The sequence below is a fragment of the Microcaecilia unicolor genome, chromosome 7, assembly GCF_901765095.1.
Source record: "Microcaecilia unicolor chromosome 7, aMicUni1.1, whole genome shotgun sequence".
In the NCBI taxonomy this organism is placed as follows: Eukaryota; Metazoa; Chordata; class Amphibia; order Gymnophiona; family Siphonopidae; genus Microcaecilia; species Microcaecilia unicolor.
This window is the reverse complement of record NC_044037.1, coordinates 40,005,996-40,032,308: the sequence shown is the minus strand read 5'-3', so window position 1 is coordinate 40,032,308 and position 26,313 is coordinate 40,005,996. Positions and strand designations below refer to the sequence as shown.

Here is a 26,313-nt window from a genome sequence, read left to right as displayed (position 1 = left end):
ATCTATTTTGGTACAAGAAATATCTGGACCAGAATCCTTTCCCTTCTTCCCCTGGTGCAGCGGGATCGACTTCATGGGTCTTGAGAATGACATCCTTGTTGCAAGAGCTAAACAGTCCTCAGTGGGCAATTTGGTGGTTTCTTTCGCCAACGGAGAGTGTATCCAAGACAATTTGAAGAAACCACTGGCCAGAGGTAACAAGGGGTCACCTTGCTTGGATAAAGACTCAGCTTCCCCCCCTACCAGGTTATGTTCTCTTGGAGCCAGTCAAAAATTCATCCCGTTTTGACTAGGGAGCCATTTGGCCTTTTACGTATGCTACTGATGAGAACAAGGGCAAGAAGGAGTGTACCTCACTTCGCCTTACAAAAAAACCTCTTGGAAAAGGAGGGTGCAGAACGTGTCTGCAGAGAAGATATCGATGGCAGTGTATTTATTTTTATCAGTACCGTGACCTCTTCCACCTTTTCCCCAAAAAGGTTGTCTCCACGGCAATTGGCATCTGCCAATCTCCACTGGACCACCAGGTCAATGTCAGAGACATGCAGCCATGAAAGCCTATGCATCGCTATACTTTGAGCAGATTCCTGGATGCAAATTCTAAAGTGCCCCTGGCCAGAAATTTATGACAGGCCATCTGCTTGCTGGCAAACTAGTGAAGAGAGACTGCCTGCTCTGGAGAGTGTCTACCCCATCAGTTATACTGTGCATCAAGGGCCGCACGTAAAGGCTTGTGTAGAGATGGTATGACTGGATATGAGAAATGAGCACGGAGGATTGAAACATCTTATGCCCAAATGAGCCCAGTGTCTGGAATCCCCTGCATGAGGGAGCCAAGGCAATGTCCCTGGAATTCATAAAAGTCAAGCAATCTAACTATAAGCCTGAAAAAATAAAGTCTTAAGAGAAACTTTAAAATCTTTCAGACCTGTCAAAGAGCGGACATCCAATGGTAACTCATTTCACATTTTGGGTCCTGCTACATAAAACACATATGTTCTCATCCAGATATATCACATGAAAATATCAATTTATATGGATGGTCTTTGATGTTAAACCCGTATTATCAGATGATGAATAAATAAGGCTGCGAGTTAATCGCAGTTAACTATATGATTAACATGGTAAGCGCAATTTAAAAATTTAATAGTGGTTGGAGAATTTAATCACATTACAGCTTCTCCCTCTCCTCAAAAACTTCTCTTCTTGCTCTCTTCCACTCCTGACCCCTGCCCTCAGCATGGTTCAGCATCTTTCCCTCCAACCAGGATTTGATATCACCCCCCACACGTCAGCCTACCTTAATAATGGTCTTCTGTCAGTCCCCAGCAGTGGCAATGGTGCACATATGCTGCCTGCTGTCTAATCCAAAGGTTTACCTCTGGACTGTTCTGCCTCCTCTGATATCACTTCCTCTTTTTGCATGGGCGGGATGGGTCAGAGGAAAAGCTTTGGACCTGGACACAGGCAGCCACTGCCAGGGAACAACAGAAGACCACCTTGATAGAAGACTGGGGGGGGGGGGAGAGGGGGCAGATGCCAAACCCTAAGTGGGGGGAGTGAAGTAAGCTAAAGACCTGTAAGCAGAACTGGAGAGGCCACCAGTGGAAGCTATTGTCAAAGCAGTAAGCTCCAGAAGCCACAAAAAGAATTTTGTGCTGCTCATCAGTTTGTGTTGCTGCTCATGAGGGTGGAGAAGGAGGGGGGAGGTACTGAACAATAGGAAGGAGGGAGAGAGAAAGAGATAAGGGACCTGGGGGAGAGGTAAGGAAGAGAAAGGGAAATATGTTGGACCTAGGGGTAGGAGGAAGGTAGATTAATCAGTCCTTTAGGAAAGGGAAGGGGGGTGGGATTTGATATACCACCTTTCTGCTCTTACAATCAAAGCAGCATACATATTATATAGACGTACTTATTTTGTACCTGGGGCAATGGAGATTTAAGTGATTTGCTCAGAGTCACAAGGAACTGCAGCAGATAATAAATAAATAGGTAGATAAACAAACCGATTAACACAATCAAAATAGATTAATTGTACAATTAATCAACATTTAAAAATTTTATCAGAATGCAGCCCTAATAATAAATTGTGCAATTTCCACTCAGTTCTCCCAAATTCTGTATAGTTTTCAATATTTGTGATTATATCAAAGTCCACAGATAAACTTATCTTGTTCAATCCTTCCGCAATGGGTCTCCTTATAGCTATGGTTGTAATCACCTCCTCTGTGATTTAAAACCAAAAATTCTGGTTTTTAAACACTGAAGTGGCAGAGTGACCTAATGGTTAGTGAAGGTGTTGCAGATCCAGGGAACCGGGTTCAATTTCCACTGCTGCCTAACAGTCAGCATGGGTTGAGATTCTAGGGAGCCAGGTTAAATTCCCTCTGCAGCTCTATGTGACCATGGGCAAGTCACTTAGCCCTCCATTGCCCCAGTATGATACAATATCATACTAGATTGTGAGCCCATTAGGGAAAGTATCAGTACCTCAAAAATAAAATTGCAAACTGCTTAGGTCTAGATGGTATAAAAATAATAAAAATAAATAAATATATGGATACTCTCCACATACACAAACAGAAAACACAGTTTAGATGGTCATGGTCTGGCCCCAAACACTGGATACACCAGGAACGGGCGTTAGCCCCAAAGATGGTTCTGGATCAGTACATAAAATCACTGGGAGCTAGACATGGAAGGGAACATGGATGAAGCAAAATCAAACGACTCAATGGTGAGGAAAACAAGTTGCACAGCTCCCCTGCAAAAAGAAACAATGCTACCTGGCTGATGATCAGGCCTAAGGACACCCCAGGAGCTGGAAAAATAAAATAAATTTTAAAGTGGGACAAAACACACCACTAGGGAGAAATACTAGGGAAGACACTACAAAAAAAAATGAGAAAATACTGAAGAAAAACAGAAAACACCACGCAAGGTTTGGCACAAAAACAAACGCGCTGAAGAAAATCACAAAGAAAATGCATCCTTTCCTTACTGCAGATGAGAAAAAACTGCAGGTCCTGTGTTTGCAAGTTAGAAGGGATGCACCAGCGAGTGCGTGGGGGGAGCGCTGCCTCAAGCTCTGAAAGAAATAGTACACACAGAAGCATTTCTGCACCAGGCTCCGTGCATGACGTCACCCGCATATGAGAATTATGTGGCCTGCTTCTCCTTGTAGAAAAATGGAAAGGCAAACAAATTCAGAGGAGATATTTTAGGAGCCATCTCTAAATAGAGAATTTTTTCTCCTTCACTTTTATTTATTGAGCTTTTCACACAAATGCATGACAGAAAAAAATCCAAATAAAGGAAGCAGCATTACTTTACAGTTTTCAGGACTGCGACTCTAGTAAAACTGGACAGGAAATCTGGGGTAATGAGAAGCTGAAGCGATAGGCTCATTCCCACTGTGTGTCATAGCATAGCTACAAAATGCCATTTCTCAGCATCTGCAGACAATACCAGGGAAACAAGAGTTTCAGTGCAAAGGTCAGATTTTCATCAAGTGCAGATGAAGAACAGAAAAGCTGACTTTGGAAAGCTGTATTAATTGGAAAGCAAAAAATTACCTTTTCGGCTTTTCCATAATATCGAAGTGGTCCATCAATGACAGAGAATCCATCAACTTCTGAAAATTGCCCTTTATATCTGTGTCCATCAATAGAACACTCTATAAATTCCATACAGTTTTCTGTCAGGGTTCCAGTTTTATCTGTAAACACATATTCCACCTTTGGGGGTGGGGCAGTGTGAGAACCAACACAAAGTATCTTAAATAAAGGAAAACATACAACTTTTCTTGTTGACTTAACAGCAGATAACACTAAACACAATTCAGATTAAAACTGCCTACTGAATACTTGCATTTAAGAATCTATGCCATCAACCAACAATGTGTAATTTAACGTAATCAAATGCTAAGTAGTAGTAGTAGTAAGTGAAAAGGGGGCTAGACTTAGAAACACAAGGAAATCTGTCTTCAGATAATGGGCAATGGAAGCAGGGTAGCCTTCCAGTGGTGGGGACCAGAACAACAAAATACACACAGTATGGAGTAGAGAGAGAAAATTCTTTGGACATATGGGTAAAGTCTCCAGCATGGACAGACTAGTTATTTTTTTCTGTAAGTTGATGTGTTATAGTAATATAGATTAAAGGCTTAACATTGAGAAACTAATGCATTCAACTAAGACATTAAGAAATTGAAGATCTGTAGCACTAAGAGGGCAAGCTAATGAGTTACACACAGAATACATGAATACCTAGACCTATTTTCCTTTGAAAAAAAACTGTTGCCCTAACAGTTTAAACTGCATATTGTTTCAGCTATGACACTAGCATAGTGTGCTTGAGACACTCTTATTATGTATGATATATGTTGGGCTAAATTTCACTTCTATACAAAATTAAATAAATATTTCACAATGGCTTGCTGTAGGCTTTCAGTGAATGGACTATGATTGGTCAGGAACTGAAAACCTGTTATGCAGGTGTTAAGTATAAATTTAGTACAGAAAAGGTAAGATTTTGAGATCCTTTATACTCTGCTGTTTTATTTGAACCAGGAAAAAGACTGACCTGCCCAAGTTCTTCATTGAGGTCCGAGGTGTTAACCAGAGCTCCTTCTCCGAGTTCTTTATCATACATTTCTTTGTCCCAAGAAATGAAAAAAGAGCCCAAAAATTTCTGCATTTCTACAGTAACATACATGGATACTGGGATAATGAAGTTGAACAATACCATAAAGGACAGAAAATCTGTGAATATTTTCAAGACCTATCAAGAAAAACAAAGTAATATTCAGTAACAGGTGTTAAGTCAAGAAACATGAAAATAACCAAGTAGACCAATAGATATATTTCTCTAAAGGGAGGTTGCTTTCTGCTTGTATATAATTTATGGCAGCAGTTCCCAAACCTGGTCCTGGAGACACCAGAGCCAGTCAGGTTTTCAGGATATCCACAATGAATATTCATGAGATTTGCATGCAGTGAAGTCGGTGCATGCAAGTCTCTCTCATAAATATTAATTGTGGATATTCTGAAAACCTGACTGGCTGGGGTGCCTCCAGGACCTGGTTTGGGAACCACTGGTTTATGGTATATGATGGGTTGGTTAGGCCCCACACATTTTCTGGCCAGATAAAGTCTAAAATCTTAACTAAAAAAGCTGGATGCAGGGGAATACTGAAAGCAGTACATCATTAACTGATGGGGCCTGGTAAGTTCATATAAGGCTGTCTAATCCAATGAAAGTGGATCTTTCCTTTTTAGGAATTTCTGGAGGAAATAAAGCTCTCAGGAAGAACTGCTGAAGATCTATAGAGCTACCAAGTTACTAGGAGGAAAACATTTTGGCCAGTCCGGGTTCTGAACTTATATTTGTGTTCTTTGTAGACTGATTCTACCCACTGAACTTAGTGCTTTAGGTGCCATAAAGGGTGATTCTATAAATGGATGCTCGCATTTGCATGCCACTTGTGTGTTTAAAATGTACAGAGTACCAGCACTTTCATGGATTCAGCGTACACTGACTGCATAAATGGCCTATCAATTTTAACAGGTCCCAAACTGATGTCTTTTTTCTTCTTCCAAGATGGACGTTAAGGTAGTGATGCTTTCTTATTGAAATAAACTTCAATTGAGTCGTATCTAGCAATATTCCTAAGAATTTCAATTAAGGTGATACTCAACTGTGATTTGTGACAATTTATGAAAATCCCTAGGGATTCCATCACCCAGATGGTAGTATTCACTGATTTTATGGCATCTGCCTGAAGTATACTCTTGATCATCCAAATTGGGGTGCACGCACTCAATTTGTGTACGCGTGCTTTTGTGAATACTCACTGATCACATGTCAGGCCAAAAAGGTAGACTGCAAATCTGACATACATATAAGTTACAGATGTGGCTTCATATGGGTAAACTGTCTTGAACTTTTCTCCTTAAAGAATTTCAGGATGAGATCAAAGGGAGCTTAGTTCAAATCCACTGCAACTCCTTGTGATCTTAGGGAGGTCACTTAACACTTCACTGATTCACATACAACCTTAGATTGTGAGCCCTCCAGGGAAAGAAAAAATGTTCACCGTTCCTGAATGTACACCGCTTTGATAGACTTCAGGCTTGCAGACAGTATTACAAGAATTTGCTCAAGGCTCTTGGTTTTAACACTAATTGTAGTTCCATGGTTATCTTTGGGATCAGGAAATATTTCAAGTGAAATCCCTGCCCTCTTTCCCCTGGTGGAATAGGTTCCATCATATTGATTCTTAAGAGACAGGAAAAGTTCTTTAAAAGTATATCCTGTGATGTGAGCCAAAATAAAACATGAAAGATCAGGCTGTGGCCTATGTAAAGTGAGCATAACATAGGATGTAGCCTAGGCAAATAACATGACATTACTAAGGCACTGCCTCTTTAAAGATGTATAGGCTTGCACAGGAAAAAAAAAAGAGCTCTACATACTTTTAATCTTTAGTAGGCACCACTGCTCAGAAAGTTGGAAGAAAAACTCATCCATCTTCATCCCAGCTAGCTTGTATAACTTCTAGCGGCCGAAGAATAAAGTTTTCTTTTTCACTGTTACATGCTTTCCTATTGACTATTACCACCACTATCCAAAGCACATAGTAACATAGTAAATGCACAGAAGGTATCATCTTTTCTGTCTTTGTTCTTTTTGGTGAATGTTTGCTGGTATACTTTCTCTCTCTCTCTCTTCAGGCCTGCTCTGACCAGATTTCTGAAGGTGGGCAGAAAAGGGCTGGAAACCTGTCATTTGTACCCTGCTTGTGGCCAGCTATAACAGTATGCAATAAAGTATTTTATCTGATCTTCCAGAGTCTTAGTGGATCACTAGCACATATCAGAGGAAATACAAAAAACTATGAGCTGGTGGCCAGTGGCTTGCCTCACCCTGATACTGAACTTGACTATAATACTCTCCGTGAGGAAACAATTTCTAAAACATATCTGCATCCATTCCATATAATGCCAATAATCAAAGTATTCAAAGTATTTAAAGTTATGCTAAACTAATAGTTTGTTTAAAATCTCAGCTGTCCTCCAATAAGAATGCTCTCTGAGATACTAGCTATGTCTACCTGGATCCAATCAAAGCCCTATTCCAGGTTTTGTATGAGGATCTGGCTGTTGCTTTAAGGAAGCAGAGGATAACACCTCCATCACAAAATGCCTAGCACCCACCTGGGGTTAACCTGCAACCACCTACAGGGTCTGTCCCCAGCACTGCTCAGGTCCACCTGCACCTGGGAATGCTCTACACTAGCACCCTCCTTCCAGCAAGTGGGTCCTGCTTGCCTCTGGGCAAGTCTCCCACTCTCAAGTTATCCCCCAGTGATTTCTAAGGACAGTGGGTCCACACTCTTGGGGTCCCATCGTTCCTAGAAAGGACCCACAGACCCAAAACACAAACCAGCAGGATTCTTAGTCCAGAACAACAGAGCTAATAAACTAATAGGTTTATTATCAGAAAAACAGAACAGTGAACAATATAAAAGAGGTGTAAAAACAATAAGCAATAACAGGTAACTGAATAAGGATCAATTTTAAAGGTATCTAAAAACTGAATAAGGACCAATATTAAAGCTATCTAAACATTTTGTTATTCCTGGGTAGCATCTGGGGAGTTTTAGGAAAATAACTGCTCACAGGTCTTGAACAGGGTCTCAGGGCAGAGATATTTACCTTCTGCACTCCCTAGCTGAGACTGGGGAAATCTAGTATCTCCTGGCTGGATTTTCAACTCCAGGGCCAGTCAGAGCCCAGAGCATTAACCTTTGAAAGAATCTGGCCAATAACAGGGCAGGAAACCTTTTCCTCAAGGCTTAAGCTAAAAAGAAACAGTCTTCTCTGAAATGGCCTTAACACACAGACCACCACCTGAGGGCAAACAAGAGAAATACACCACATGAAAATATTATTACAATTCACAGGCTTGAAACCCCCCTATTTTGCCACAATCTCTTAAGGGAATAAGGGACCTCTGGCACGTGACGTGGTTCCTTAGTATTCTCTAACCAACAAATAACCTAAGATCAACAATGATTCCTGATACAGTTGTACTGCTTTGTTACCTAATTATTGTACTGTTTTGTCAATTTATTTGCCATGTATTTTTTATATTACTACTAAATTGTAATATATATTTTTCCAAAATGTGTTACTTTACACTTATATTGCCAGCAAACATTTGTAAGACCACATAACAGTGAAAATCATCCTCTACACAAGAGAGAATTACTCTAATTATAGATTATAGGCTATCTGACCCAAATGCACCAACAAAGCACAGAAGATAGGGTCACCCACATTTTCATCTGTAAATCCTTAAGGATTCAGTGAACAGTCACATTTTTCTTTAGGAGGAGGAGGATGTTTCTGCCCTTTCTCGCTAATGGAAATGGAGAAGCTTCAGCCACTTCCCTAATTTTGCTGTCCTCAATTTATACTGAGCTATATCACACATTCGTTTCATTTCTTTCGCTTCTCTTTTCAAATTCTAAACTAGGTTCCAACCAACATGACAAAGTTCTTGAAGAATTCCAATGTTTATTATCACAAAATCCAATACACGTTATTGACTTATATAAATATTTTTTCATCTGTAGAAACACTTTAAAATGTTGTAAAGTAGACTTTTACCAAAACGTTTTCATCTTTTGCAGTGCACGGACACCTCCACCAATATGCGGCATGCTTTGCAAATTGCTGCCTCAGGATGTAGTCAACTGTAACCTGTACATGAGGAATTGCATGTACTGCATATAGTATCCCCACTAATGTTCTTGAACCATTTAAATTGACTCAATTTATACTCAGCAACAGATGATAGCACTCAGCACCAGAATCCCTAGATGTCTTAGTGTGATATTTGGACAATGACCAGTCCTGCAATTTCTAACACTTAATCTTGAGGGCAATTGATGTATTTCTGACCTCAATGAATCTCCAGCATCCAGTTCAGTTCCATGGTCCTTTAGTTTTAATGCCTCCAATATCAATAGATTTGAGTCAGAGTGCTGAGGTGCCAAAGAGCAAATCTTTGCATCTTTGGAAGTCAAAGAGGGGCATAACTGAACGAAAACGCCTATCTCCATGGGCGTTTATCTCCGAGAACGGGTCCGTGAAGGGGCGGACCGAACCGTATTTTGGGAAAAAATAGACGCCCATGTTTTATTCAACAATGTGTGAGCTGGGCGTTTTTGTTTTTCAGCGATAATAGAAAATGAAAGCGCCCAGCTCAAAAACGAATAAATCCAAGACATTTATTCGTGGGAGGGGCCAGGATTCGTAGTGCACTGGTCCCCCTCACATGCCAGGACATCAACCGGGCACCCTAGGGGGCACTCTTACAAAAACAAAAAAACAGGTAAAAGAGCTCCCAGGTGCATAGCACCCTTCCCTTGTGTGTTGAGCCCCCCAAATCCCCCTCAAAACCCACTGCCCACAAGTCTACACCATTACTATAGCCCTAAGGGGTGAAGGGGGGCACCTACATGTGGGTACAGTGGGTTTGGGGGGGTTGGACGACTAATAAGCATTAAGCAGCACAATTGTAACAGGTAGGGGGGATGGGCCTGGGTCCACCTGCCTGAAAGTCCACTGCACCCCCTAACAACTCCTCCAGTGACCTGCATACTGCTGCCAGGGAGCTGGGTATGACATTTGAGGGTGAAAATAAAAATGTGTGAAACATCATTTTTTTGTGGTGGAAGGGGGTTAGTGACCACTGGGGGAGTCAGGGGAGGTCATCCCCGATTCCCTCCAGTGGTCATCTGGTCATTTAGGGCACTTTTTGGGGCCTTATTCGTGAAAAAACAGGGTCCAGGAAAAGTGTCCTAAATTCTAGCTAAAAACGCATACTTTCTTCCCATTATCAGTGAAATGCGCCCATCTTTGTTCGGCAGATAACCACGCCCCAGTTCCGCCTTCGCCACACCTCTGACACGCCCCCATAAACTTTGTCCGCATCCGCGACGGAGTGCAGTTGAAAACGTCCAAAAATCGGCTTTCGATTATACCGCTTTATTCGTTTTTGTGAGATAAACGTCCATCTCCCGATTTAGGTCGGAACTTGGGCGTTTTTCTCGTTCGATTATAAGCAGGAAAGGCTCCTAAGGTGTCATCTTTTGACAGGTGGCACAGCAAGAGGATTTCATGCTTAGGGGTCTATGTTTAACACAGCCTTGTGTACAGCCCGCAATTTTTAAAGCTGCTGGGGGAACCTCTGTTTCTGGGACATTGTGCAAAACCACAATATAAGCAAATGATCCAATGATAAAAAAACAAAAACAAAAAAAACAACAACCCAGTAATCTTCTTGATGAACTGAAGATTGTAATCACATCACAAATTAACAAAACCTTAGAAGATGGCCGAAAAACTTGTGTATGGCTTTCAAAGAGGGGATTGCATATCTGCGAGTGAAGTCATGATCACATCCTCAAAACTAAAAGGGCTTCTGAGTTGAGTTCTTACTACTTCCTTGGGTTTTTATAGACCTTTCTTCAAGCTTCGCTAGATCCCTCATAACACCTTACAGTGTTTGCCCTGTTGCAGATTTTAGTATCACCTGCAAAAAGCCGAACCTTTTGACAGCCCTTCTGCAATATCACCTACAAAAAATGTATAAATGACTTAAGGACCAGTCCTTGTGGCACACCACTGAACACCCTTACCCTCAGAGAACTCCATTTAGCACTATTCTTGCCTCCCAATCAGTTTTTTTTTTGTTACATTTGTACCCCACGCTTTCCCACTCATGGCAGGCTCAATGCGGCTTACATGGGGCAATGGAGGGTTAAGTGACTTGCCCAGAGTCACATGGAGCTGCCTGTGCTGGGAATCGAACTCAGTTCCTCAAGACCAAGGTCCACCACCGTAACCACTAGGCCACTCCTCCACTCCTTAGTTAGTCACTAAGACCCATACCAAGGGTGCATAATTTGTAAGTCACCTATGCAAAACCTTGTTAAAGGCCTTGCTGAAATCTATGCTGATCACAACTAGCACTTTCCCTTGATCCAACTCTGGTTACCCAAAGAAATGAATCAGAGTTGTCTGATAAGTATTACCTCTAGTTAAAAGCACATACCTTGTATCCTGCAATACAATGGATTCCAGAAACTGTACTATCCAAAATTTTAGGAACATTTCCACTAATTTAGACCCAAACTGATGTTCTTACAGACTCAGCATTGCTACAGTTCAAGAGTGATCAATAGCACAGAAATGCTAACCCCAAATCAATGCATGGCAATGGCAGCAACAATCCAGAGCCTATCAAAATTTGGTACCAAAGGCAGTTTCTTATATTACCTATGCCTAAATTTGAGCCTAACTACTCAATAATTGCTCAGTTGCAACAGAAACCAGCAAAAAGAACATACGCTCAGAAAAGAATCATTTTTTCTGAAATACATAAATTTGATCCGACATCCGAATATATCTGAATAAACCATGTCAGACGGTAGCCCCAGATAACAAATTTACCTTGAAGGCATCTCTTTCTTCTTGTGATTTTCGATTATACCAAGGTTCATCATTCGTTGAGATGCTTTGCCAGACATATTTTAAAATAGTACACACAGAAGCCTTAGAGATGAGAATGCACAGATACACTACCAAGAAAGCATTGATAGACCTGAAAAACACAATTAAACATTAAGAAATTAACAATCCTGTCACGAGCTGTGTGGTGTGCCAGTATTTTCTCTAACAATAGCTTATTACAAATGTAAATATAATGTACTCTATGAAACCAGGTTCTTGTTTATATAAAGGTGTTTTCCCCAGCTTATGTTGATGGAGGAAGGAAAAATTCATGTTCAAAATTACATTTATATATGTAAAAAATGATGTGTAATGAAATGTCATATATTAATTAAAATTTAAAAAAAAACAGTGCAAAAGAGAACAGTATGATGTCATATGATATTTAGTGTACAGAGAATATGAAGTTTAACACCTGTTCTACATTAGGTGTTAACTTTTCAGTGTGCACACTATATAAAGATAATGCCATTAGGCAGACTGGGCAGTCACCTAGGGCAGCAGCTACTAAGGACTGCCAAAAACAGTTGCATTCAGGGCAAAACTATTTCCTGACAGCTACACAAACTCACACCTCAAAAATTCTGTACAATTCTGGTCACCATATCTCAAAAGATACAGCAGAATTAGAAGAAATTCAAGGCAACCAAAATTATTAAAGGAATGAACTCCTCTCATATGAGAAAAGACTAAGAGGTTATAGCCCTTCAGCTTGGAGAAGACAGGGCTAAGAGGAGATACGATAGAGGTCTTCAAAATCCTGAGTGGAGTAGAGCTGGTAAATGTGAATCAATTGCTTAAGCTTTTAAAAAGTACAAAGCCAAGGGGGACACTCCATTAAGTTACAAAGCAGCATATTTAAGAAGAAAATATTTTACTCAATGAAAAGCTAAGTTCTGGAACTCTTTGCCAGAGGATGTGGTAACAGTAGTTAACATATATGAGTTTAAAAACAAAAAAAGGTTTGGACAAGACCTGAAGGAAAAGCCCATGAACTGCTATTAAGGCAGACATGGAGAAAGCCACTATTTATCCCTGGGAGTTGGTAGCAAGGAATGTTGCTACTTTTAGGGATCCTGCCAGGTACTTGTGATCTGAATAGACTGCTGTTGGAAGCAGGATACCGCACTAGATGGTCCATCAGCCTGACCCCTTGTAGCAATTCTTATGTGAAGAGACAGAAAGGAAAATGAGTAGCTTTGAAAGAGCCCATCTGCCCAGATTATTCTAGTAGGGGTGGTGTTGTGGTAATCATGATTTTGTAAGGGTGGGGGCAAGGGTAAGACTAAAGGTTTGTCTCGGGTACCTAAAAGTCTGGCACCAACCCTGTATAAAACAGCTCAGTTGCCAGCATACATTATAGATTTTAAGATAAAGACTGCATAATTGATAGACCAGGAGTAGCTGTAAGAGGAGAGAAAAGGAGAGGCAGATAAAGGGGAGAAAAATCAAAGCAGAAACAGAGAAAAAGGGAAAGAGGCAATAAAGGTGACAAAAAGGAGGAAGAGGGGAAAAGCTTAAAAAAGGAAAAGCTTTTACAGAAAAGCCAGAGGGCCTCTGCCAGGAGGAAAATGTGATTAGCAGAGAACAGCAGTCATGGTAATATGCCTCCAGGCCAAGAACCTCACTACATGGCTTGACAAAGGAAGAGGCAATCCACATGTACCACTTGAGCTCAAGGGTATTTATGGCCCTATATGAGGCATGATATTGCTCCTCAGGATTTATGCCATACATGGTGTCAAGTTGTTGGCTCATCACCTCTGGGGCCTTTAAAACTACAGCTGCTACAGCTGATGGAGTAAAGAAAAGAATGCTCTTCAGATTTTTCCACCAAGTACTGCTATTTCTTACTCAGGTGCTATCACTTTAACAGTTGCCTTGAAAGCATTAGGGATCAAACTGGTGACCAGTGGCAAGTGCTGTGCACTGTCTTGCAGATGAGGTGGGTTTGATTTCTGGGCCAGGATTTTACTCACTAGACAGCAGAACCAGATTTGCTGCAAAGAAAGTATACACAGCTACTGGTGTGGGTTGAGGAGGGTGAAGGAAGCAGGAGACGTCTTAGTCATTGTCCAACAGCAACACCTTGTGGCCAGATTAAAGGTTCCATTAGTCAGGCTCCAAAGAAGCACCATATCTGGCGACTCCTAGCCAAGAACCGTCACTGTGATAAGCAAGCTGAACTGGGGAGAAGGAAAAGAAACCTCTCAGATTACTGAAAAAATGATTAATGGCACTGCAGTCCATTACGGACCAAGTCTTACTGAGTATCAGAGAAATAGTCAGGATAAAAAAAGTAAAATAACCATGGCTCAAAATCATTTACAGTAGGTTCTATAAAATTTGAATTGGCCTCTGAAAAATAAATAGCTTAGGATAGATGTCAATGAATAATATTTGAAAAGAGATCAATTTTCAAACTGCTGCTGAAAAGGACACGATAACCCGTTAATACTTAGAGGAATTTTCAGCTAAATCTAATCAGATAGGTTTAGCCATATTTTGGGCTGAAAACCCTGTCAGTCAAAATTTGGCTGGATACACTTAGCAAATATAGGGCAAGATTTAATTGACATGTGCTACCACATTATTTATTTATTTTAATTTATTTATTTATTTAGGTAAATAGATCCTATGGCAAATGTAGAGACCTCTAAGGTTCTTCCTTTGATAGCAGAGATATTTAGTGGCTCTACAAAAATATTCTACTATGACCAACATATCCTGGCAGTTTCCAGAACAGAGGAGGGCTCTCTTTACCAATGAGGTAATGGCAGGAGGAGGATATCTCTTTTGGAGGGAAACTGGAACTAGTATAAAATGCCAAGTGTTGCCTGCCTTTGGCTGCCCGAGTCATTGTACCACAAGGGAACATGTGGGTTGGAGTGGGAAGTTGTGGCTGGATAAGTCAGTGCACCACAGCTACCAGAGGAGTAAAGGAGTGAGAAAGCAAGCATCTTTGGAACACGCCAAACAGCAGCTGGAAGTCCCTGAATCTGAACAACTAGAAGATACAAAGGACATCCCCTGATCTGTGACAAGGAAGGCCAGGAGCTGCCATAAAACTGAATCTTTGACAACTGAGTTCAGACCAGTTTTATATGGTATTCTGAGGAAAGCACCTACAGATGAGGTGTTCTCTCCCTGTAGGGGAGTGTCAAAGTGTAGCTTAAGTGACTATAACTAATATTTTCTATTCTATTTTTATTTGATTTTGTCAAGATCCCTTAAGACTTTCAAGGAATCTTAGGTCCAGAATACCTAGCCTGGACTGATATATAGGAAAAGAGAAGAAGTGGAGAGTGGCTTTTGAGGCCGATGGCCTAGTTTTACTGGTCCTGACCTGAAACCCTAAAAATCCCAGAGAAGTAGGCCTTTAGATAACAGATCTCTAGATAACAGTACTATCTCCCTGAAGCTGTACCCAGCATAGTTGGCTAAACAAAAGAAAATAGCTACTGTCTGGGTATACAGCCCAGTTGGGTTTACACATGGTAAACACTTGTTAATGCAATAGAACACCTTAATAGATCAAGTTCATAGCCAGTTAGCACTAAAAATTGTGCTTGATGGTTAAGTATTCAAAAACTCAGCACATGCAGATGATTCCACTTTCAACAATGAAAAAAAAAAACAAGCTTTATGCCTCTCTCTCTCCTCCCAAATGAAATAAAATGTTAAAATAGTACTTCCTGACCTGTTAACTGTAATTAATGAAACAGTGTTTGGCCAGCTGAGGTGACACCCTCTTTCTCTACCTACTATACTTAAAACTTGCCTTAAGCAAAGGCTTGGAAAGCTGATTGACTCACAGAAGTGCTAACAAGCATTTTTGCTACTCTATTTCCAGAAGAGGAAAAGGGTTTGACCCTAAGCTGGTAGGCATTTTCTCAATTTTACTAATTGGGAAAAGGGAAGGAATCATGTAGCAGGCGCTAGGACTATGCATTTGTGTATCATTTTGTTTTAGTGTCTGTTAGTGTCTGCAAAAAATATTAGCACATGCTAAGAATTTAGCAGAAAGTAAAAAAAAAATAAAAAAAATGAATATAATTTAAAAAGTAAAAAAAATAAACAACAAAATAAATGTTCTGCCTGTATACTATGAGCAAGAATTAATTTTTTTGCAAGTTTTACAGTCTGGGTAGAGCGAGATGGAACTGGGCAACCATTTTTTCTTCTTTTATATGTATTTCACTTGGGAGGAAGACCAAAAGGTGTTGGCTAAAGACAGCAGGATTAATCAGACACACATGCAAAATAATGTTATCCCAAGCAGCCAGATGGAACTCTCCCAAAACTCAAAACTGTGTGTACAGTTCTGAGCACGTAAGGATGAGGTCCCATAACATAGGAAGCTCTAAATTGGAGATCTGACAAAGAAGCCCCTTTATGAAATCTGGAAACACTTGGAATCCAGGACTCTGTATGAAGGAAATGACGGACAGACAGCATGCTGAAAAGTACTCTGATGGAGGGCATCTGCAGTCCTTAGTGACAGAGGTATGTAGTTCTGTATTCACAAGACACTAAACATGATTTTAACAATTAGAGAAACACCAGATAGAAAAACCTTTTCCACTTAAATGCATGGTGTTCATCAGGTGGAAAATTTATTGTTGAAACAAAATAGTGACAGACTCAGGGAGGCTACTATAGAGATTTCTCTTTACATGATGTCTACACTAGTAACTTGAGACTAGTATGCAGATGGAAGTTGTTTAGCATTATGAACATTGGAAAGGTATCAAGTCTGTACAGAGTAAAAAATGAAACTCTTGAGAAAAGGCATCACCTCTGATGAGGCCAACAGTGTGTTTTGAAAATCAATGCAACAGGTCATGACATCTGTACAGAATTTTTACCTTTGGAGGGATAGGTGGATAGGTGTAGAGGAAGGGTTAAATCCCAAATTTATGGCCAGCACACTACTTGCTACGTGTTCCAGAGATGGGTACATTGAAGAGGGTGCACTGTTGCATTTTCACTGCTGGCAAACAGGTTTATTTGAGGAGTGCTCCAATACCAGAAAACATTCTGTACAGTTTGATGGCCTAGAAAACCTTTTTGTGACTGAAGATTTCTTCTGATCTTGTCTATTATATACAGTTCCAATTGTCTGGGATATAAGTGGCTTGAATTTATATGCAATGGGAAATTACTAAGTCCTGGATTCAAGCTGTTTTCTGGCACAGTCACAAGAAACCCATACCTCTTTGACAAGATATAGCAACTTGATTGTCCATCTGTACTTTATCACCCACTCAACGTTACCCATTCTTAAAGCAATTCAACTTAAATGTAAGTTAGATATGTCAAAGCCATTCCTGAACCATAGCGAGGGCGGGCAGATTGATCTGCTTCCAGGTAGTCATCAATGCTAGATAGGTTTCTGTGATTCAACAGATGATCAGTTTGGGAAAAATGATTAAACCTTGATGCTTGGTAGCTCAGTAGTGCCCACCCCTAGTAGGTGGGAAAAATTCCAACTATAGCTAGAAGAGGAGGAACTCTAAAAATCAAAGATAGACATGAATCAAGAGGGCAGGATGAGACACTCAGTTTAGAAAGTAGGAAACTTATCAAAGTTTCAGAAACTCTCAAAAAAGTGGACCAGTCTATCAGCCGGTGTAGAATGGCTATCCTCCAAGTTAGGATGGCAGGTCTGAGATAGAGTACACAGACTCGTACATAACGATCTGCAAAGGGTGTCCATCTTTTCAGAAAAAAAAAAATTGGCTATAATCTCAGCCTCAGGACATTCTGTCTTTAAAGATGATTGTGGACATTAAACTAGTTCATTCCACGGCTTTAACAGTTTTCTGATTACCATGTTTGGATCCAATTTTAGCATAATATTGACTTCTAGCCTTAGAAAGTTCTTGTTTATAGCAATGCATCTTACATTTCCAGAATGATTTAGATGACAATTGTTTAGACTTCCTTCAGGAGCGTTCCAGTCTTCTACACTCTTGTTTGAGTGTATGAAGCTCTCAAGTGTACCATGGAGACTTGCACAAACCAGTAGCAAATCTGGAGGAGACAGGAGCTATTTCATCTAGAAGCTTAGTGGTATTAGAATTCCAGATATCTAACAGCTTATTTGGGTTGCTATGGGAACCTATAACGGGGCGAGTAGGTAGCAAAGAATTCCAGAATTGAGTGCAGTCCAACTTCTTCCTAGTATATACTAAATATGGCTTTAAAAACTATTAGTGAAACTTAAAGAGGAAGAATGAATTCCCCTAGAAAATGGTCAGACCAGGGGATAGGAATCCATTTTAAATGAGCTGAGTAAAAAAAAATAGTTATATCAGAAAACCATAGTATCTAAAGAATGCCATTTTTCATGAGTTGGTGTGAATGATTACACTTTACTGAATTATGTTTGCAATAAAGATTTAAAAGCAATTACATTGTCATCCAAAGTGTTTCCTAGATGCAAATTTAAGTCTCCAAGAATTAATACCCTAGAGAACTAAGAGGAGATATATATATATATATATATATATATATATATATATATATATATATATATATATATATATAATATAATATAATATTATATTATGGACTCGAAGGGTGGGCTGAATTCTAGACCAGGACCTTGGTGCCCAATAACAAGTAAAAACACCTAAAGAACCCTGGTTAGATCAATCAACCAATTTCTGTTAACAATTCCAAATAGAAGTTTTTGGTGGCAGATCCCCTTTGTGGAATAAACTACAACAAGAAATATAATTACTTAGCACGTTTGCTCAGTTCTGTACAGATTTAAAAACCTGGCTTTATCTTTAAAGCTTGTCCCTTGGTGGCAGAATAATTTTGGAAGATTGTCATAACTGCTGTAGAAGATATTTTTGGTTTATTATATTTTATGTTATTTTTGGTTTTGTGTAGAAAAATTAGTTCTTGCCTGATAATTTTCTTTCCAATAATCCTTCCCACTATTGCAGACCCTGTGAGACAGTTGTGTCCATTAACCAGTAGGTGGAAATAGAGGACTGAAAACTGAGCCGAGACATCTCTCTTGGCAATTAGTCCAGTTCCTCAATATTTAGATAGACAAGAAGTAAGGAGAAACTCAGAACAAACAACATTCTGAAACAACTCATTAACCTAACGCTAATCAAACGAGCAAACATGAGTGGACCTCTCTCATATCTGGACAACTTGTAGAGAACAAGAGAGATATGCAGGAAGCACCATAAAGGTGATAGTCGTTATCTGACCTATTACTTTGCACCAACTAAACATTTCAGTAATTTCGGGCAGGCTTCTGGAATAGCGGGAAGGACTAAAGGAAAAATAATTATCAGGTATGACCTTTCTCCTTCTATTACATAGCTTCCCACTATTCCAGAAATGTTCAAAAGCAATCTCTAGGGTGGGTGGGATCCTGGCACCGCCACCCTGAAGACCGAAGCCCCAAACTGGCTTCTGAGCATGCGGCAACGCCCACACTGTAGTGGCTGGCAAAGGTATGCCACATCAGCAGGAAGCCAGCAAAAGAATCGGTTGGACCGCTGGATGACCGAGGGGTAAAAGGGGCAATCAAAGAAGGCAAAGACGTAGCGGAGAGATTGAATGAATTCTTTGCTTCGGTCTTCACCGAGGAAGATTTGGGTGGGATACCGGTGTCGGAAATGATATTTCAAGCGGACGAGTCGGAGAAACTTACTGACTTCATGGTAAACCTGGAGGACGTAATGGGGCAGTTCAGCAAACTGAAGAGTAGCAAATCTCCTGGACCGGATGGTATTCATCCTAGAGTACTGATAGAACTGAAAAATGAGCTTGCGGAGCTACTGCTAGTGATATGCAATTTATCCTTAAAATCGAGAGTGGTGCCGGAAGATTGGAGGGTGGCCAATGTAACGCCCATTTTTAAAAAAGGTTCCAGGGGAGATCCGGAAAATTATAGACCGGTGAGTCTGACGTCGGTGCCGGGGAAAATGGTAGAGGCTATTATTAAAAACAAAATTACAGAGCACATCCGAAGACATGGATTACTGAGCCCGAGTCAACATGGCTTTTGTGTGGGGAAATCTTGCCTTACCAATTTACTTCAATTCTTTGAAGGAGTAAACAAACATGTGGACAAAGGGGAACCGGTTGATATTGTGTATCTGGATTTTCAAAAGGCGTTTGACAAGGTACCTCATGAAAGGCTACAGAGGAAATTGGAGGGTCATGGGATAGGAGGAAAAGTCCTATTGCGGATTAAAAACTGGTTGAAGGATAGGAAACAGAGAGTGGGGTTAAATGGGCAGTATTCACAATGGAGAAGGGTAGTTAGTGGGGTTCCTCAGGGGTCTGTGCTAGGACCGCTGCTTTTTAAAATATTTATAAATGATTTAGAAATGGGAGTAACTAGCGAGGTAATTCAATTTGCTGAGGACACAAAGTTATTCAAAGTCGTTAACTCACGACAGGATTGTGAAAAATTACAGAAGGATCATTCGAGACTGGGAGACTGGGCGGCTAAATGGCAGATGACGTTTAATGTGAGCAAGTGCAAGGTGATGCATGTGGGAAAAAAGAACCCGAATTATAGCTACGTCATGCAAGGTTCCACGTTAGGAGTTACGGACCAAGAAAGGGATCTGGGTGTCGTCGTCGATAATACGCTGAAACCTTCTGCTCAGTGTGCTGCTGCGGCTCGGAAAGCGAATAGAATGTTGGGTATTATTAGGAAAAGTATGAAGAACAGGTGTGAGGATGTTATAATGCCGTTATATCGCTCAATGGTGCGACCGCACCTTGAGTATTGTGTTCAATTCTGGTCGCCGCATCTCAAGAAAGATATAGTGGAATTGGAAAAGGTGCAGCGAAGAGCAACTAACGTGATAGCAGGGATGGGACGACTTCCCTATGAAGAAAGACTAAGGAGGCTAGGGCTTTTCAGCTTGGAGAACAGACGGCTGAGATATAAAATAATGAGTGGAGTGGAACAGGTGGATGTGAAGCATCTGTTCACGTTTTCCAAAAATACTAGGACTAGGGGGCATGCGATGAAACTACAGTGTAGTAAATTTAAAACAAATCGGAGAAAATATTTCTTCACCCAACGCGTAATTAAACTCTGGAATTTGTTGCCGGAGAACGTGGTGAAGGCGGTTAGCTTGGCAGAGATTTTAAAAAAGGGTTAGACAGTTTCCTAAAGGACAAGTCCATAAACCGCTACTAAATGGACTTGGGAAAAATGCACAATTCCGGGAATAACATGTATAGAATGTTTGTACGTTTGGGAAGCTTGCCAGGTGCCCTTGGCCTGGATTGGCCGCTGTCATGGACAGGATGCTGGGCTCGATGGACCCTTGGTCTTTTCCCAGTGTGGCATTACTTATGTTAGCCATGTTTCCACCTTGCACATATCTACTGGAGACAGTAGTTCGACCCAGGATGTGCTGTATACCTTCAGCCATCTAGCAACTGTGGGCTCAGAAGCCATAAGTCCAAGCTTCTGTTTACCAAAAGCAAAAACAGTCTGTCCGATTTGCAAAATCATTTGTGACCTCCAGATATCTAATGAGGACTCTATGCATATCAAAAAGCTTCAAGGAAGAATACTGAGCCTCTTTGTCCTCTCTGTGAAAGGACTGGAACTCCACAGATTGGCTGAGATGAAATGATATTACTTTCAGAAAAAAAAGAGGAAGGAACTGTGCATAGGGAGACCCCGCCTACGAAAATGAAACAAAGGGATCCCAACAAGAGAGAGTGCCTGAAGCTCTGAAATCCTACATTCCAATGCAACATTCACTAAGAACGTTGCCTTCAGCATAAGATATTCCAAATAGAACATCCAGATACACCACTGGCTGCAATAGAGTTAGTCTGCTCTTCTAGAAATTGATCACCCAACCCAATGACTGCAGACAACTGTCCCCAGTTGAGCTTTACAGGTGGCTGGAGTCTGCAAAGTCATATCTGGAGGTCTTCAGATCCCAGTCTGTGGTGCTCTGTGAATTTACTTCATCCCTCCCTTCAGCTCTCCCCTTTTTCCTGTGGAGTTCTCCTTTTCCAGCACAACAACCTTCAAAAAAAAAGGTTGCTACAGAGCGTGGGACAGAGCTTCAGTCCTGCGTTGTTCTCATCTGTGATAAGACTTGTAGAGACTGTGAGTTTGGGGGAAGCAGCTGGAAGTGGTAAGTCCGACTAAAGTTTGACTGACAACTGTTTGAAGGACTTTGATAAAGGGGAGGGATCCTGACTCCCCACTTGGGATACGTTGTGCTGCACTTATGACAGTCGGTGTGAACGATGACTCCTGCAGAAGCAGTTAAGTGGTTTCCCGTTGTGGGATCCACTGGCTGGAATTGGAGTGCATGCAAGCTAGGAATCCCATGGGATGTGGAGTAAACAGTTGGTGGCAGCACATCTTTGGATTCGGCGCAGCATCTGGATATGCCAGGGTCTTTGGGCTCTCCGGAAGGGCCAGTGCACAATTTGAGAGCATAGGAACAGGTGCCATTTTGTTGGGTCTAACTGGCAGTGAGGAGCAGTCTCTGGCTGATCACGTACGGAGCACAGCCACCATTTTACATCCTCAGGGTTGATCAAGGCAATATTTTCAAGTTTTACGCACTATGGCAGGATGACTCTTTACACAGAGCTTGGTTACTGTCTGTGCAGTTACAAAAGGCATATGGAGTGGGTGACAAAGGAGTGGCCTAGTGGTTAGAGCACCAGTCTTGCAATCCAGAGGTGGCCGGTTCAAATCCCACTGCTGCTCCTTGTGATCTTGGGCAAGTCACTTAACCCTCCATTGCCTCAGGTACAAACTTAGATTGTGAGCCCTCCTGGGACACAGAAATATCCAGTGTACTTGAATGTAACTCACCTTGAGCTACTACTGAAAAAGGTGCGAGCAAAATCTAAATAAATAAAGTTAAAGATGTTTGTTACACTGAGTGCATTGATGGAACCCCAAATTGTGAGCCCTCCTGGGACAGAGAAATATCCAGTGTATCTGAATGTAACTCACCTTGAGCTACTACTGAAAAAGGTGTGAGCAAAATCTAAATAAAGTTAAAGATGTTTGTTACACTGAGGGGCAGATGCACTAAAGCTAAATGAGCCTTTAATGACTCTCCAACGAGGAAAATTTGATCCGTTGCATGCATCAAAGGGCTTTTACCGAGGAAGCCAGCAGCTAACGAAAACGGAATGGAGATGAGCAATTAGTGTGAAAACCCCATTGAAACGACATGCACTAACCTTTTCCGATTGCCTTTACGCAGGAAAGCTCTGTGCCAGGAAAAATCATTAAGTGAAAAAATAAACAAACTTTGAGCCAATCCCAGCGCATTAGCAGAGCTAAAAGCGCTGTGATTGGTCCAAAGGACGTCAGAAAACACATAAAAAAATAAAAATAAAAAAAGGATCGGGAGGGGGCAAGGGCGCTCATCAGGAGCGTCCTGTACGGATGGCCTTGCCCCCCCCCCCCCCCCGCTGCTCCCCACTTTCCGCCGCTCCCCCACCCCGAAAAAGCAAAATTCAAGCAGCCCCTGCCCCCTCCCTTCCTCACTACTCTCTCACCTCAGCTCCGCCTCCCGACATCCTCCGCCCTATGCACCGCCCCCTTTTGGGGTCGTCGCCGCCATTCCCCTCCTCCATCGGGCCCCCCTCCCTCTTACCGGGCCCGTGCAGCGCCTCTCTCCTCTGTCCGAAGGCGCTGCACGGGCAAGAAGAAAGCTGATGCCTGCCTTCGCCCAGCTTCGGTCGCGCGTCTTTCTCCTGCTATGCCCGCCCCTGTCTGACGTCAGTAACCTACGTAATGATTTAGATTTTTTTACGTTTGGTTGCTGCATCTGCCTCTGAGTGCATTGATGGAACCCCAAATTGACCTTAACATGTTCCACGGAGAAAGAAAATAAAACAAACAAAAAAACACTCAAAGCATGGGAGAGCTTTGATTTCAGGTCCATCTGTTAGAGTGGAAAAAACAAAAACCGAGGGGACTGAAGAGTGCTGTATGTGAGAAGGGCCAAGCATACTCAGATCGTTACACATAGCGTTCTGGAAGAGGTGTTCTGTTATGGTGCAATGCAATATCACCCCACCTGTGCACCCAACTTAATCCTGCTTGACTATGGAAAAGAAGGGGTATCAAGAGGCAGCCATACTGTTTTTGTTTTGTTTGTTTGTTTTAAACAGGCAGGAAACTGGTATATCATTTAGGTTGCACAGCCTAGATTTGACCAAACTAAGAAACTCATGCCAAAAATCAGTGCTAGCTTCTTAATTTCCTCCTGTCCATCAACCTAACCCTGTCATCCAATCAAAAATGTGGCTGGTGAAATTTAGCTACCTAGTGAAGCTTAGGGTATCTAAATCTAAAATTGCCAAATGCATTGAAAGCTTTGATTTTTGTAGCTGGTACATCCTTAAAGAACAAGATCTATTTGAAAACTAGTCCCATCGTTAACTGCTTATCATATCTAAATTTAATGTGAGCTGTGTGTGATTTCCAGCACTTTGTGAAGGTGCTATTTGGGTCATTGGTTTCCCTCTCCTGCTTGTTAACTGTTGGATTTTAACCATGTCCAACTGATTTTAAAAACAGCCAAATATGAGCTTCCTTTAAAAAGGATGAAAAAGTGAAGTTACTTATCTGTAGTAGGTATTCTCTGAGGATAGCAGGTCAGTTAGTCTTACATGTGGGTGATGTCATCTACGGAGCCCGGTGCAGAAAATGCTGCCTACTATAGGTTCAATTCAAGAGTTTGAAGCAGAACGCCCACCGTACATGCATGAGTGCCTTTCTGCCCACGTCACAAGAGCAGGACCAACAATACTATTATATAGCTAATAAAACCAACTCCTAGGGGAGGTGGGAGGGTATGTATGATTCACTGACCCTGTGAGATGAAGTAACAGTCACCAAAAACAAGACCTTCCAGGTCAAGTACTTCAGAGCACAGGAATCTAGTGGCTCAAAAGGCGATTCCATCAGCTAGGTAAGGATGACATTCAAGTCCCATGACACTGGCGGAGGTCTGAGTGGAGGCTTTGTTAAAATCCAACTTCACATGAATTGAACTACAGGATGTCCAGAGATGGGCTTACCATCTACACAATAAACACTAATTGCAGAGGTGAAACCTTACAGAGTTGGTCTTAAGACCAGACTCAGGGAGACATATAAGATATTCAAGCAGGTTCTGTGTAGGGAAAGAGAAAGGATCTAGGGCCTTGCTCTCACACCAAACAGCAAACCTCCTCTATTTTAAAGTATAACACCTCTCAATAGAATCTTTCCTGAAAGCCAGCAAAACCTTGGAGACAACCTCTGGGAGATTCACAGAAGCAAATTTTATGCCCTCATCATCCAAGCTGCGACAGCCAGTGCCGTTCTTCATTATGAGGGTCTTAATAGTTCAATCTCCATGGATCTTCAGAGGATAATTCCAGAAGAAGCGGGAACCATATCTGCCTGGGCCAATACAGGGTGATCAGAATCACAGTTCCTCAGTCTTGCTTGAGTTTCAACAAAGTCTTTCCCACTAGAGGGATGGGAGGATACAAATACAGAAGACTTGTTCCCCAATGAAGAAGGAAGGTATCCGAAGCTAGTCTGTCATGTGATCTGAGCCTGGAGTAGTAATCAGGATCTTGTAACTGTAAAGAGAGGCAAAGAGATCCACCGAGGGAGTGCCCCACTCCCAGAAATTCTCACGGGCAATGCTAATGCTGAGATCACTCATGAGGTTGAATTACCCTTCTCAGTCTGTCAGCCAGGATGTTGACTTTACAACCAGGTATGTGGCTCTGAGGACTATCCTGTACTGTGTAGCTGAATTCCAAACCCTCACGGTCTGCTGATACCGAGGGTAGAATCCCATACTCCCTCCCCCCTCCACTTATTGATATAATACATTGAAACCCCATTACCTGAATAAGTACAATTTGTTTGAGCAGCCGATCTCAAATTGTACGGAGCTTCAGGAGACTGATCTGCAGATGATCATGAGTGTGAAGCCCATCTAAATTAGTTCTCCACCCTAGGTTGGATGCATCTGTTATCAACACCTTCTGGGGTGAAGAATTTGAAATGGTGGTTGCCAATGCAGAGCATAGCAGAGATTTTTGAAGAACCCACTGACTGGAGATTACAAGGGGCCACCTTTCTTGGTAAAAACTCAGCCTCCCTGATTGGAATGTCATCTGAACAGATCACCGATTGCAGCTATGCTCTTCTGGAGCCAGTCAAGAACTTGTCCCCCGTTTTGATTGGGGAGCCGTCTGGAATTTCTGCACATACTGTTGAACAGAACAAGTGTGCTGGGGCAGAACAGACTGAGCAAGACAAGGCATGTACCTATGCATCGTAGTAGGGACCTTGGTTCGACTTGCCCGAAAAACTCCTAGATGAGGAGGATGCAAAATGTGTTCACCCGGAGAGGGTGTTGATGGTATTGGTATATATATATATTTTTGATCAGGTCAGAAACCTCTTCCACCTTTTCCTCAAAAAGGATATTTCCACAGCAAGTAGAATCCACCATTATCTGCTGGACTGCGGGGTCCACGTCAGAGAAAAGCAGCCATGAGAATCAGCGAATCGCTATACTCTGAGCAGAGATGCTGGATGCTATATCAAAGGTGTCAAAAGTGTCCCAGCCAGAAGTTTACAACAGTGAGGGGAAAAAGGAGCAAACTCACCTGAAACTAGAAAAATGGTCTAAGGTTTAGCAATTAAAATTCAATGCGAAGAAAT

At 41.6% G+C, this 26,313-nt stretch overlaps 1 protein-coding gene across 3 annotated transcripts in view; it reads right to left on the bottom strand.

Moving 5' to 3' along the window:
• Positions 1-26,313, bottom strand: part of ATP11C (ATPase phospholipid transporting 11C) — a 265,355-nt gene that overhangs the window by 100,540 nt on the left and 138,502 nt on the right. For all 3 annotated transcript variants that reach the window (XM_030210362.1, XM_030210361.1, XM_030210363.1), the window contains exons 11-13: positions 11,526-11,676; positions 4,585-4,782; positions 3,576-3,737 (exon numbers count right to left, since the gene is read on the bottom strand). In XM_030210362.1, the coding sequence (XP_030066222.1) occupies positions 3,576-3,737; positions 4,585-4,782; positions 11,526-11,676 (511 nt within the window). The remainder of the gene's footprint in view (positions 1-3,575; positions 3,738-4,584; positions 4,783-11,525; positions 11,677-26,313) is intronic.